The sequence below is a fragment of the Haliotis cracherodii genome, unplaced genomic scaffold (genome assembly GCF_022045235.1).
Source record: "Haliotis cracherodii isolate W230 unplaced genomic scaffold, xgHalCrac1.p SCAF_12, whole genome shotgun sequence".
NCBI classification, from domain to species: Eukaryota; Metazoa; Mollusca; class Gastropoda; order Lepetellida; family Haliotidae; genus Haliotis; species Haliotis cracherodii.
In genome coordinates, this window is record NW_027266267.1 from 665,383 (window position 1) to 681,667 (window position 16,285).

The 16,285-nt window shown below is 36.7% G+C and overlaps 2 protein-coding genes across 2 annotated transcripts in view; both read left to right on the top strand.

Moving 5' to 3' along the window:
* Positions 1-16,285, top strand: part of LOC139458027 (dentin sialophosphoprotein-like) — an 81,916-nt gene that overhangs the window by 22,273 nt on the left and 43,358 nt on the right. The window contains exons 2-4 of the mRNA XM_071239343.1: positions 8,653-8,879; positions 9,180-9,205; positions 10,356-10,599. Of these exons, the coding sequence (XP_071095444.1) occupies positions 8,696-8,879; positions 9,180-9,205; positions 10,356-10,599 (454 nt within the window). The 5' untranslated portion in view covers positions 8,653-8,695. The remainder of the gene's footprint in view (positions 1-8,652; positions 8,880-9,179; positions 9,206-10,355; positions 10,600-16,285) is intronic.
* LOC139458026 (uncharacterized) lies at positions 2,106-2,591 on the top strand. The gene has a single exon (XM_071239342.1). It carries the CDS (start codon positions 2,106-2,108, stop codon positions 2,589-2,591), a length of 486 nt encoding a protein of 161 aa, XP_071095443.1.

Sequence of the window (16,285 nt, forward strand, 5' to 3'; positions counted from 1 at the left end):
TCACACCCAATTGTCAGACATCCCATTTGGCAGGTGACCGAATCATCAAACAGACCAGTCAAGTGTGACCAGTGTATTCACCTGGTCTAAACTACTAATTACTGTGCTGCTCTCGACTGTGGGCAGAGTAAGCTATTAAAACTCGTTAAGTGATACAGATTAACCAGATTCCTCTACGTTGGGCAAACACTGGTCTATGTAGAATCATATCGTTATCTGGGACTACAGGTTGACGAGCATCTAGATATGTGAAACTGTGAAAGAGTTGTACAATTCTGCCAGCCATGCTTTGTCTTATTCTGTTGGGTGTATGTCTTATGATGTTTTTATGAAACTGTATGAAAGTCTTGTTGAGCCGGTAATGTTCTATGGCTCTGGTATATGAGGTATAAAACGTTAATCTAATCCAAAATAGAGCCTGTAAATTATTTCTTGGTGTTAGTAACGGTACCTCCAGTATAGCCACTAATGGAGACATGGGTCTCTCCTCCCCGTTTGTTACATTACATGCTAATGTTTTTAGACTACCCCAAGATTTAATAACAGTACTTGTAACGCTTTGATGAAGAAAATGGTTTCTATGTAAAATTTCACGGAGTACTTAAGTTGTTAGAATTGCCTGTAATCTAAATATTTATGATGTTATGAATATTATGACTGCTTCAATGTCCCGAAAGAAGAGAATTGCCCATATTAAAAACGTTCTCGTAAACAAACATGAACTGAGCTGGAGAACAGAGCTTTGGAACGATAAACATCAATGTTTAAAACTACTTTCAACTACTTGTATGTATAGATCATAAACAGCTGGCGTACGCATTTTATATTGATCAAGCTGTTATTAAGATCTGTACAAATGTTCTATTTCTTATGTAAAGCATAACGAAATACAAATTATTTCATAACATCATATAGTTGTCATAATGAAAATAGTATTAAAGCATTATTGTCACATGCAATAATAATACTGTTCGGTATCATTAGTAAACTTTGCAACCACATATTATGTGAAACCTTCTATAAGGGGTGAAGAAATTCAATGAAGCAGTGGTAAAATCTAACCATATATATAAAATTGTATAGTTTTGGATATACCAACTATACAAAATTGTATATTTTGGAAATACCAAATATACAAAATTGTATATTTTGTATATATGGGTATTTTTTCTTGTGTAACGACGTTTGAAGTGGGGTTGGTGACTAGGGATGTCCTAGGACGGCTGTTTGGGTTCCCGTGCCGGGGACATGACTATCTACTCCAACATGAAAATTATGAAATGGCGTGAAAACTATGAAAATGAAAAATCGAACGAAATGACATACTGTACAAACTAGGTATGAGCATGATATATATACATAACAATAGATAGATGTTTATATAACAGATGAGGTTGATGTACACTGATTGATAGGTAGTTATGATAAGACAAGTTTATACAAGATATAGGGTTGATGTAGAGTGATTGAAGGGTATGGGATTAACACAAGGTTTACTAAGAAGGAATGTGTGGGAAGCCAGTGGGGAGATAATAGTTCAGTGTTGTTTTGGCGAGCTGATGAGATCATGGTAAGCTGGAGTGATGTAGTATCCTAGGTCTCTGCTTATGGCTTTATGATGTATAGTTTGTACATCATTTGCTTGATAATGGTGTTAGAATCTACACCGAAACGTCGCCCATTTGTAATAAAGAAGTTGCTCATCCATAACAATTTTGTCTTAGTTTCCACCTTTTGTTATCTTAGTATTTTTTTTGTCCTTACATGTACATATATATGCTCTCTGCCTCAAACATGGGTGACGTATTTAAGAAGATGGAGCTGATGGATATTAAGCTTACCAAGCTTGATCAAACAGAATCCACACTAGGACAGATGAACACCAGGATTACGAACATGAAAGAGGATGTACAAGGGATTTAGAGGTAAGTGCGAAATTTCAAGAAGAAGAAATAACACAAATGAAGAAATTCATTGGAGATAGCAGAAAGGATATAGAGGAGCTAAAGGACGTCATCTCAAGTTCAGGGCCTGAATTGAGTAAGTCTGTTCAGTCAGAAGTTGAAAGTTTGCGCGAAAGATAATTACACTTACAGGCTAGGTCAATGAGGGACAATCTAATATTCGTTGGTATAGACGAAACACAGGAAGAAGATGCAGAGGCTGTACTAAAAACATTTATGCAGGAACAACTGAAAATTGAACAGGATCTAGTGCGTGTACATAGAATGGGAGCCAGAAGAGTGAATGATCAGAGACCTAGGCCGATCATTGTAAAGTTCGGTGATTTCAAGGAGTGTCAACATGTAAGACAAGCAGCGTTTGATCAACTAAAGGTAGAGGAATATTATGTTAAGGAACAATTCCCTGAGGAAATAGAGGAAAGGCGCAAACTACTGTACCCAGCGAGGAGAGCAGCTAATAGAGCAGGAGATAGAGTTGCCCTGACTGTGGACAGGCTATATGTTAATGGACAGAGATATGTTCCTGGAAAAGCCTTGCCACAATCCAATTCTAGGATCCTAGTAAGAGATCATACCATAGACGAACTGCGAGCCGACACAAGGAGACCAACTGGAACACCTACATAGGACAGACACGGGCATGCATGTGACCACTGTAAGCTTATGGTCCTATCGCTTAATGTCTGTGGAATTCGAACTCGACTCCTAAATTCAGATTTTCTTAACAACATAAGTGATCATGATATACTGTGCTTCACAGAAACTAAACTCACAAGCCTAGACGATGTAAATATAACAGGATATATGTTAATTGCAGTAAAGGACACTATAAGTAAACACGTGACACTGTTAAGTAAAACATGTGATATTGCACTATGGTGCAAAATATCAAGTCACTTTGAAGCGAGACTGATGATGTTATATTAGGATGTGTATACATGCCACCTGAGAATAATAAGTATTATCATATTGAATTATTTGACAAACTAGAGAAAGATATTGTTGATATAATGAACATGTCTAAATATGTAAGTTTAACTGGAGATATTAACTCGAGGACAAAAGACCTACCTGATTATATCGTAATTGACGAATACCTCATAGAAAATAACCTGGCAGGTGATATTTTGAAACAAGATCTTGATGTACTGTCTCATCATAACTCATCTATAGAAAGAACTTATATGGATAAAGTTGGTAATTCGCATGGTCATAAGCTTTTATCGTGGGGAAGACAGGTGCATCGGGAAGTTCACCTGCAAAAACTCAAGTGTAGTTGATTTCAATACTCGATAACTTTAAGGTGCTAGATTATGATGGACTCATGTCTGATGTTCATTGTGGTTTGTGTTTTACACTCTCGTGCACAAGTTATAATAATAATGTTGATACCCACGAGCGCAACAATACATCAACATCACCTAAGGTGAAACGATGGATTCCTGAAAAGAGAGATTAATATGTAAATAGTATAAAGGATGAATGTGTACATGAGATTAGTCAATTCCTAGATCTTCTAGCAGAAAATATTACAGTAGATGATGTAAATATCCCTGTAAATAATATTGCACAAAATCGTGTTTCTGCAGCACAATTTACCTTTGGCACCACAAGTGTAAAGCAATTAAATAAACATAACAAAGCTTGTTTCAACGCGGACTGTAGGGCGGCCCGTAAAGAATATCTCAAATGCAAACGTCTTTATGGGAAAGCCAAAACAGTTCAATATAATTTCAATGTGGCAAGTAAAAACTATAATAAAACTATTAAAGCATCTATTAAAAATTACAAAAATGAATGTAAAATAAAGCTGCGAGAAACAAAGGCTAAAGACCAGAAAACATTTTGGTCACTATCAAAATCGTTTTATAAGAAACATAAATGTAACAAATGTATTGATCTGAACAGTTTATATGAACATTGTAAGAACTTGTATGGTGTTCCTAATGATGACAATGTAAATTATATTGACACGTCACTAATTCATGCACAATCAGATGTCCAAATAACTGAGGATGAAGTACAGTGGATTAGGCCAATAAGGCCAGTGGATTAGATTGTGTATACAATAAGACAGACAGACAATTGTTTATTTACGTCTCACTTCTGTACCACATACTACATACATATATACATAGAACATAGATAAAAGTACATAACCACTCAATATGAGTTATGAGAGACATAAAAAAAAATACAAGTAGAATTTATAAGTGGTAAAATATATCACGAAGGTAAATCTAAGCATTATATAAAATATTCTTGCGTTAACAGGTGGTTAATTGGTGAAATAAAGCCCATATATAAAAACATAGGTGACCCAAGCGACCATGGTAACTATAGGGGCATAACGATAGTAAGCTGCCTCGGCAAGTTATTCACCTCAATAATCTCCGATCGCCTCCAAGCTTTCTCGGACTCAATCAATCTTATAAAGGAAAACCAAGCCGGCTTCAGGAAGAAATACTCAACTCTTGACAATATTTTTGTATTAAAAGTCTTATTTGAACTGTACTTAAACCAGATCAAGAAATTATACTGTACTGTTTTATTGATAGAAACAGTCTATGGTTCAAAATGTTAAACTCAAATCTTGGTGGAAAGTGTTTTAATGTTATATATAACATGTATCAAGGTATAAAATCATATGTTTTCCTGGAAGGAAATAACTCTTCTTTATTTTTTTGTAAGATTGGCGTGGGACAGGGTGAAAACTTGTCACCTTTCCTGTTTGCCCTTTTCTTAAATGATCTAGAAACATTCCTTGAAAATAAAGATGTATCCGGTTTAAAATATGTAAGCGAAAAGTTTGATTTGCAATTGAGTTTATATGTAAAGCTTTTTATTTTATTATATGCTGATGGCACAGTATTGCTTGCTGAATCAACATGTGAATTGCAAAGAGCACTTAATGCTTTTTAAGAGAATTGTGAATTATGGAAACCTGAGGTAAATATTTCAAAAACAAAAGTAAGAGTCTTTTCCAAACGCCACAGTCTGTTAGATATTGTGAAAGAATTTTCGTAGCTTTGTATAACTTTTATTAACACTGGCAGATTAAGTAAAGTGATGAAGACATTATCAGACCAAGCTTCAAAAGCAATGTACGCTATCTTCAGAAAGACACGATTGCTGGATATTCCAACTGATTGTCAACTTAAACTCTTCGAGCAGTTAGTACAACTGATTCCTCTATATGCAGCTGAAATTTGGGGATATAAGAGTGTAACAATCATAGAACGTGTTCACTTAAAATTTTGCAAATTTATCTTAAGATTGAAGCCATCCACTACATGGTATACGGTGGCCTTGGGAGTATACTCTAGAAATTCAAATAAAAGTCAGAATGGTTGCATTTTGGGGAAAGATCATATTAAATTCTGAAAAAAATTGTCCAGTAGAATGTATCGACCTCTTTTTCATATTAATTCCACAAATAATATACATTTTGTATGGTTAACAACAATAGGAGATATTTTGTATGAGGTTGGTTTGAATTGGATTTGGGACACCGAGTCCTTCCCCAGTTTAACTTGGTTAAAGACAAATACTAAAGCCATCTTGTTAGATAACTTTTATCCAAAATGGAATGAAACTGCTACTTTATTTTCCAAGGGTAAATACTATACAATGTTCAAAGATAAGCCTCGCCTTGGGGAATATTTATTATCATTACCATACAACTTAGCGAAGTGGATAGTCAAATTTAGAAGAGCTAACACAGATTACCAATTGAAAAGGGAAGATGGTTCAATGTTAATAAAGATCAGAGATTCTGTACATTATGCAACAGTTATATTAGAGATGAATTCCACTTTCTTCTACAAGGTCCATCGCTTCATGAATTAAGAAATATGGCTTATGGTTTGCTCCTACAAACCTCTTGTTATAAAGCTGGCGAAATACTTAAAGGATGGTTTACAACTTTTTAAGTAAGAATTCAATTGCTGTATATACTATGTTTGTGATTACATTATGTTTATGCACACTGATACACGTATGTAAATATAATCATGTATATTGTATGCTCTATATCACAATACGTGATTCATGAGTAATAAAGTTCTGTTCTGTTCTGTTCTGCCTCTTGACATTCATTCACCTGATGAAGGAGTAAGCATATACTCCGGAAAGTTGTGTTCCTCATAATAAAGAAGTTAATTGAAGTTCTTACAACAGCCACATTTGACACCATATCAATATTATTATGGTACACAGTGCGCACAACTATCATCTGATTATATTAGTCAATAATATAGATTTGGAAAGAAATGATTTCACATTTGGTTGTAAAGGGTAGCAAAGCACTGCATGGATTATTGTCAACGTTATTAAGCTATTTTTTACTTTTTGAATCACAATTTCAACCAATGCTTATATATTGTGCTGAAGTATGGGTTTTTCAGAGGCTTGAGTTTATTGATAAAATGCACTTATTTGCATGTGAAAAATGTCTTAACGTCGGTCTACCGACCCCTAAAATTATGGTGTATGCCAAACACAGTACTAGTTTCAAATTTAGAAAATAGGCGAACAACAATGACCAAAAAATTCATATAATATGATGTTTCATTATGACAATATTGGCTGCACAACATAGGCTTCCAAAATAAATAACTTGCATTTTTCTTGTGGATTTGGCTATGTGTGTTTAAATCAAGGTGTTGCGTATGAAAATATGTTTGTTCATGGTTTTCGAAAAAAGCTTGAAGAGATGTTTTATCTAAACTGGAGCTCTTTATGAGCAGATAGTGCAAGGTATTATGCATAATTACAGATCTCATAAAAGTCAGCATGCAACAGAAAAATATCTAAATGTGAGCTACTACGCTGAGTTTTCTACAAAGTGTTTTGGGGTTGTAAAATAAGTTTCATGACCAAAAACCAACATTATACACAACATTTAGGGAGGGTAGCATACAAATAAAACAACTCGTTCATGGTTTTACAGATCCGTCGACATTTGAAACATTCCTGTATCAGATATGGAAAAATGATGTCGTTTATAAACAATGAACATACAATAACCCCCTATACTTTCATACTTTAAAGTTTACACTGTTTCTTTCATGCTGATTGGCTGATTGGCTGAATAGGTAGACACGTGATCTGATATTTGTAGTTCATTTTTTTGTGAAATTGATTGTGAGAACTTTTGATTACAATCAACTCATATTTCTATTTTCTTTTTAATCCCTGCATTTATCAGGAATATAATGAATTGAGTATTTTTGCCTTGTCTTGTAACATTTCAACTGACTTAAAGATAAATAAATGCTTTGGTTCTGGAATTTAATGTCGTCTAGCTGCTAGATGAAACAAAATGGCTTATCCTTACCGTGATTAGGATATGGAATGGCTATCTTTCAATACTAATAACGCAAGTGAAGAAAATGAATTCTGTAAAATTACAGAGGTGAACGAAATTGATTTATTGAGCGATATTGACCTTGATGCCTTGTTTTCGGAAATGACAGGAACTAGCACGAATGAAAACAATGTCGTACCCTGCTCAGATGTGGCTGCTGACACAGATCAAAGCGACTGCTCCTGATCACTCCCAAACTAAAACCTGATTCACTATCGAAACCATAAAACATAAAAAGGTAAGGAAAGAAACTTAAATTTAAAAAACTTGCCTACCTGTTTTTTCCGATTGGTCATCGGAGGCGACAAAATATCCGTAGACGGAATTGGCGAACATTCTCCGTGCATTCTAGGCCGAGAAGCGGTGGCACATGAGGAATGACGGGGCACATAAATGAAGCTGGTATCAAGTCATAGAGTAGGTCCATCTCAGGTGACAAGAAACACCAGCTAAGAAAAGTATTACAGCACACATGACAAATCTAAAACTCCAAATATAACACACCCTGACGTTGAAAATTAACACAAAACACAAGTTTCAGAGCACTCCGTTCAATTCCCACCGGTCAATTCAACATCGTCCGAATTGGTTTGCGATTATCCGAACACAAGCAATACATTCATCAATCGGTACTATTCCCAATTTGCTAGAGCCATAAGAAGGTTCACGCGTCAGGGTGTTTTCCATCCTCATGCTCCCGTTCGACTCGATTACTTATCTGACGTCATATATAAATCCGCGCTTGAAGGTTGATCTTGCCCCGATGCATCCAGGTCATGTTTATATTTTTGGTCACATTCCTGTAACCAACAAGGCAATAATAGGGAAATGAAATCAACAAAAAGTCATAAGCATGTGTTAGAGAATCACTATCAAATAGTCATGACTCCAGGTGTCCATAAAACGTACAAACAAATTTCAAAACTCGATAAGCATTTTAGTGAAATTGTTGTGGTTGTGTCAGTTCAATGGCAAATCGTGGACCTTTAGTCAGCAGTCCGTCTACCGTTTTAAACAAGGTCTTCTGTGAAATCACTACGCCAAAGGAGCTGGAAATACATGTGCTTGTTCCTGTGGCCATAATATGTAATGTAATAAAATGTGGTCTGTATGTAGTTTGTATTGGGATTCAACACATGTATTCAGGTATGTTTTGCTCTATTTAGAATTTGCTAGTTCCATATTTAATCTTCCACAAGCTCTTAAATCTCCCAACAGGAGTGTCATGGATGATTGTGTGCTCTATATTGAACGCTGGACGCTGTGAGAACTAATCTTTACTGCCAGATGTTTTCTATTTGAATGCGCATGTTTTTACAGGTAGTGTACGTCTTGCATTGGAAATACAAGATCGGCGATCAACATGAGTTACTCAACAGTGCTCATTGACGCAAGAAGGAACCTCAAGAAAACAGAGACCAGGGTCCAAGATGACAGTCCAGATACATTTATCCACCAACAACCAGCAACAACGGTGATAAACGCAAACTTCGGTACCTCAAATGCTGCAGGAGTTGTACATGATCCAGTTGCTAGCAAGATCACAGGTAAATACATGTAAACGTATGATACATTGTCCAATACGCCGCTATCACAATATTCACAGTGTCAGAAGGAGCCAAACAACAACACAAAACAGTAGCCCATATCCGCACATGATTCAACACCCACACTTGAAAAAGTTACGGGTTACTTTCATAACCCTTATGACTTATTCTGTTGTATGTTTACTGCTCGTAATCATTGTTTTCCTTAATGATATATTTTTAACGTATGTATCATCACCTCTAAACAATCAAAATGTGTTCAATATTCATGTCATACTTATCACAAATTGTTGTTTACAGACTCAGAAGAACCTCCAAAACATAACGTAGGTATATTTCTCTAAACACAATTTATCCATATAACCATAATTGTTTTGCAATTTGTAAGGATTGATTGATTTCCTGATTTTATTTTAAGGGCATAACGAGAACAAATGCACGCAAGTATATTGTGTTAACTTCAAGACAAATAATTTGTCTTGAAGTTAACAAAATATGCTTGCGTGCATAATGATTATGATTATAATTATTATTATTATCCACATATAATAATCATAATTATTATCCACATCGCTATATTAGTACAGCAAATTACAATGACAGATTTGCTATTTATAACAAACTTTATTAATTGGTAAAAATTTGAATTAATCATTGCTGTATGACATGTGAGTAACATGTATTACTTATAGACTTTGCTTTAGTATTTGGTATAGAAGGATCTTCTGTGCACATATTTCATTTACGAAATATATTTTGTAAATACAAGAGAATAACCTGTCTAGATTTTCCACCGAAAAGGATACACAATGTGGCGTAAAGGTCAATATAGATGTACAAATTATATGAATGGATCACTAAAAATCAGTGATGACACCAGATGTTTGCGAAAGAGATAAGCATGTTCTGCCTACCGGTAGGGCCCGCCACTCACACAGTTAGCACAAAAAACAAGTAATTATTGTCTGATGCACAGTAGTACTCATGCCATTCGACGGCGGCCTGTAAACAAACCAGACAATCAAGTGATCGATGAACAATAAAATCTAGTTTGACTATAGTACATTAAATGATTTTTTTGGGAACCAATAAAAAAACGATATGTTATTTTTTAGTTAAGTTTATACAAGTGCAGAGATTGGCCTTTGACAATAATGGCATTTACAAGCAATGTGCTGTTTTTACCAATAGAATCTTTTGAACACAGTCACTGCAATATATACAATAATAACGAAACATTGCACCTGATATTCAAACCATACTGCTGCTCAAACGCTTTTGAGGGATTGAGGGAACCAATGTTTACTGCCAGATGCAGTTATCTATCATGAAGCAAGAATATATATACTCTCTCTCTCTCTCTCTCTCTCTCTCTCTCTCTCTCTCTCTCTCTCTCTCTCTCTCTCTCTCTCTCTCTCTCTCTCTCTCTCTCTCTCTCTCTGTGTCCCACCGGTTTTGCAAGTGTTGTCATTTTAGTTAGGAAACACAAGATCGGCTATCAGCATGTGTTCTCAAACGCGGTTCACTGACGAAAGAAAGAACATCAGAAAGGAAGAAAGAAATTCGGGACTGACGACTGAGGCCCAGCACCAGGATGACACGCCTGGAACATCCCCCCAATCTGTTGCAGCAATGAAGGGGACAAACCTTAAAGCCAATATCGCAAATGCTGCAGCAGTTGTGTATGGCTCATTTGGTTGCAAGATCACAAATAACCAAGGTAAATAAATGTAAAACACACTTCCTTGTTCACTATCACAGCAATCACAGTCTTACCATGACAACGCTACGAACCATTTATTAATAATTTTATCATCACATTTTCAAATATCCTTAACAATCAGTTGAGAAAGTTAAAAGCCTTGGTTCAGTGACTCAGCAATATTCCAGCTATATGACGGCGGCCTGTAAATAACCTAGTCAGGACCAGACAATCCAGTGATTGATAATGAGCATCGATCCACGCAATTGGGATACATGCAATAACCAAGTCAGCGAGCCTGACACCCGATCCCGTAAGTCGCCTCTTACGACAAGCATAGTCACCTTTTACGGCAAGCATGGGCTGCTGAAGACCTATTCCACCCCGGATTTTCACCCCGAATCAATTTCTGATTCCAATTTTTGTTTGTCATTGTAGCGATAAAATGTTGTGCTACATTTAAGTTGTCCGTCCGTCATCGGTCACAGACCGATAAAACTTCAATTTGACAAATGGTTTGTAAAGTAGTCAGACTTTTGAGCAGTCGTAACTGCTTTCGGGTGTCAAGTGCGACCCTACTACAATCACTGAAAGTATTGCCGTTCCTGGTCATCATGGTCAGTTAAGCCATGACTTTGCAACTCGCCTTGTCAGCATTGGCTCAGCTCAGTCAAGGTCTAACGACGCTTACTCCGAATTGTCTCCATCGGCATTTATACGCGCATAATAAAGAAACGCAACACCAGCTTTATACTTACATTAGTTTTTCTTACTCCCAGTCCATCTATCAATACACGACAGGATCAGACCAGCCAGGCTCGTCACAAAGGGGGGTGAACTTAGAACGATCGGGGTTCGACTCGATCGACTGCAAACCACGCTCTCCTCTCCTGATGGTGATGGTATCATTAGAAAGTGTTCGGGGCTCGCCTGTCTTTTGTCACATGTCCTCGTATACCATTTTAATTGGATGAAAACAATATCAGACCATGAGCTCCTGTTTGTGTCGTGATTGGAAATTTAGCGGAACCTAGTGACCGATTAAAAGATGTCTTAGGATTAATTGGCGACAACAACACTGAAGCTATTCCGAAATATCCTGCCACTGTCATCGCCCTATTGATTTCCTGCTTCTTTGCGCCAACACTTCGGCTCTCTGTCTCCATCGTTTTTAAAGCAATAACCTTCAATTTAAAGGTTGACTTTGTTATAGTTTTCTAAAGTTTTAGGATGCATTTTTACCTTGTATCATCCTCCGCCTGTTGACAAGAGCTGATAGGTTAAAAAACAATCACAATATACACAATAAAAGTAAAACAGAATCGATCATTCCATATATTAAATTGTAACCAATTTCAAAATCTTATAAATATCCGGAAAACAAGGAATACGTTAACAGTCAAAATGTATTTACATGCTATAGACTAAGATAAATGATCCTACGTTACTTCGTATAACCACAAAACATAATTTTCGCGATATGTTATTCAAGTACAATATCTAATTAATTAATAGTGATTCATAAATGTCACTGCACATGGCCTAAAATGGCTCCACCATTCACGAAGGTTCATGTGTTGCTGGTCCCAATCGAGTTCACTAGCTCCTTTCTTGTTTCGAAAAGTCAACTAATGGAACACTGTCCAACGTTCTTAAAGTAAATGTCTGAATACATGTCCTGTGCACACAGTCTGGGCCTCAGATGGGGTGACAAAGCGAGAGTTAGACTTTTCTGGACACTGCTTGAGTATTAACTGGTCGCTGCCTAAAGATCTACAGGTGTTGTATGCCGATAGAGTCACAGCGTGTATGCGGGGGTTGTGAGCACCTGTAGATGTAGACGTCGGTTCTCGTTGTAGCCATCAAAGACAATTGTTGGCATGCCATAATGACCGGTGGCATATTTGCAGTACATGCCACATACATCATGGTAAGTGATTCCACGAGGCCATGGTAAACGCTGCAGTAGTAATCAACCATCAAGCATATACTGAACTTCTTTTGGAATCAGAAGCGAGTGCCTGACATCAAACCTTTCCCATGTGGCATTAGAGAGAAGTGGTTTGTTAGCTTGCTTCAGTAGAATAGTGGATTCAAACAAAGAAGTTGGATATGTACAGCTCATACAAGGTTCCTTCAAGGTGTCTGATGTATCACCAGCTGCTGTAACTAGTCTCTGGAACAAGAGTAGAGGGTTAACAGGTTCTGCAATTTCCTCACCTTAAACAGATGGTCTGCAATATCATGTCACAGCTTGATTGGATTTCTTGAATGAAAGTCAGATACAATTTTGCCAGGTATTGAATTCAAGATCATCGATCCAACACTTTTTGCTTCATCTGCGTTGACTGTGTTATTAGTTGTGATGTCATTTGCACTATTTCTGAGGACAGGGTCTTCATAAAATGGATCTCGATCAGCGAGATAGTCTACCAGGTTTTTCACATCTGATGCATTTCTGTGAATCCTTGCCATGGTCATATCTGTATGCTGTTCACTGCTTCTGTTTTCAACCTGAGTCAACTCTTGCATTGTATTGTTTATCTCTGTTCAGACAGGCATGGGCATCAGCCATACAAGACGTTGTGTCTCGTTCATTCCAGTTCCTCTTGTTATAGTTAGTCCACCATTTGTTTTTAAATTTCACATGAGGACCTGTTCGATAACTAGATCAGAACAATGGGGTGACCATCCTCAAACATCTTGTGAACTTCTGGATGCATTTCTTGCAGTTGTGCGATCATGGAGCATATAATATAAGGATTTGAGATTCCTATTGCCAGTTCTCTCACCTCGAATCAAACTCCTTAGGATATCCATCATCTCCATGTATTGCATCATGAGCTTTGCTGTTCTCAAGTTCTTCATGGAGTCCATCATTGTTTGAAGTTTGTCGACAACACTCGACAAGGCATTGGATGAGCTAACATCATCAGTAGAAAACATTCCACTAATCAAATCATCAAATAGAGTACATATGTCTGTAAGATCTTCATTGTCAGGTGAGCAATCTGGGTGTTCCTTTGTCGCTTCACTACTGGTTCCTCTGACAATTCCTCCATTGGTTCTCTCATGAGTGAGTGAGTGTGTGAGTTGGGTTTAACGCTGCTTTTAACAGTATTCCAGTTATATCACGGCGTGTCAGCTCAAAGTGGGAGGAAAGGGCGAAGTGATGCAGGTCTCAGACATTTACCACTTCGGTGAAGCCCATGGTGCATGGCTATGGTGCTGACAAACCTAGAAACATAATCGGGGCGAACCGGGATTCGAACCCACAACCATAGGTTTCTGGCGTGCCCAAGGGACGCAACTCTGCACAGCGAATCGCAGCAGACTGGTACTAAGTAAAAAAAAAAAGAGATCATTTTTCTCATGATCTCTTGGACTAGTCCTTCAAACTTCTGTTCAGATTTGTTTGTTGAAACTTGAAAAACCTTTGCTACCAGCAAAGCCTTCACACTGGTATCTACAAAGACATGTGCTCTTGCCATTGCCTTTACTGATGACCTTGTTATCCTGTCTCCTTGGTAAACTTGGCCGCCAATGTGTAACTTGTTGGGAATCTTATATTTGTCAACATTTATTGATGACCTCTCTTGACATATAACATTTAAAAAGGAAATGTTTTAAAATGAAGGTTTTCAAACAAATAAACAATTTTTAATATTATCAAATAAATATAGTTAAGACTAACAAAAATTATGTAGATGAATAAATATGGATATATGTATTTTCCCCCCAATTTTGTTTTTATTTTTGTTTCAAAGGCCGATTATTTCACTTTTATGCAAATTAGATACAAACTATAGATACAAAAAGACTGCATGTGATGCCAGCTTTCATTTAATATCTAACTTAATATGGTAAAAGGAAAAATGAAACATTAAGTTTTTGGGCTTTTTTGTATTTTACATTGATTTACCCTCAAAAGATCATACCCAAACTAAACAATTTTCCCCAACTTAGCATTTCCTAGATTTTAAATATGTTGTGAGGGGATGCCTTCTGAACATGAAACAGGAGAAATCATTTCTGTTGCAATTTGTGGTGGGTTTGGTAGGATTTGACACTATATTGACCGGACTATAAACCCATTTTCGACCTAGACCATGTTCGAGTCCTCAAATGGAATGCTTTTAACAATGTCGTCAAAAGTAAGGTACGGTAGCATTTGGCAATTGGGTAATGAAGCACCAAGTCAGGGAGCCTGACCACCCGATACCGATAATCGGCTCTTAAGACAAACATTGTCGCCTCTTAAAACAAGCATGGGTTTCTGAAGACCAATTCTAACCCTGATCTTCAAAGGTAGTAGACATGTACATAATGTGGGAGACATTTGCGACAAGACTGGCTATTGCTGTGGAGTCAAAGCCGGTGAACGGGGGTAAATCGTATATTGTATGAGCGCTTCATTCAGTATTTATACTCGAACTGTCAGTTTTTTGCCTTGAAAACCTTGAATCCAATTTTGCAACTAAAAAAGATATCCAAAATCGGTTAAGACAACTTGTTGTATTGTGTATGGAGACAATTCACAGAAAGTTTGAATGCATTTCATGCAGGAGATTCATAGGTGGGTGAATGGCTTTGAAGACAGGTACCCCAAATCACCTGTGAAAACTTTGAATCCAATATGGCTGCCAAACAAAGTAACCAATGACCAAAGTCAAAGAACACATAATGTTAAGCAGCAGACACATGCAAGTTTTGAAAATAATCGGACTATCGGTTTTGGAGCAATAGGGCAAAATATAGCTTCAAAAATTACTTGTTTTCAGTTATCTGCCCTTGGCCTTTGGGCCTACTGCCTTGGGAATTTTTACGTATCTAGAACTTAACTAAATCGAGCCAGTGGTTACTTTGCTAGCTCTGGTACAAAAAACGGCGGAATAACAATAATAATAAATAAATCGGCCGATTACAATAGGGCTGCCAGCCTTTTGGCTGTAACTGAAACACTGATCTAGTAATTGAACGTAACGAGTAATATAGAAGATATACAATTGCAAAAACAGACTAATGTAACGTAAGGTAACTACCAAGTGACCATCATATAAGAGACACCAATGCGGAATACAACTATTGTATTTATAGAAACATAATTAATACAATATTGTCGCAATAATGAGTTATAATAAACAGAATTAAACTTTCTCATTGTGATTCGGTATTTGTAAAAGAGGAGAACTAATATGATATGTAACATTAAAACTTAACACAAGATATTACATTTACTTTGGAACATGGAACATTGAACAGATAAAATTATGTTTCAAATTAGTAACCATTTTATAGCCTTATCTTTTCACTGTACCCTGCTGACAAGCGTTAATAACACTCACAAATAACTGGTCCGTAGAATGGTTGAAACAAGGCCATTGCAATATGAGATATTACGGGCAAGAATAACCTGTCTAGATAAAGGAATCATCATCATCATCTTCTCATGGCAGATTGCAATTAATATATGAATTATGTCAGAGGTAACGGAAAGGCGACTCCACAATGTTACAGTACCATAAAAACACCTGTCGTTGAAGGAAGGGATCGTTTTAAACCAAACGCCATTACCCAACTTACACAAATTTTTCCCGAAATATATATAGATTGTGTTGGGGTGTGAATTTGCAGATTGTGACAATCAAACAGAACAAAATAAGTTACGAATACCTGCTGAATACGAAAATTAGTTAAAGGATTT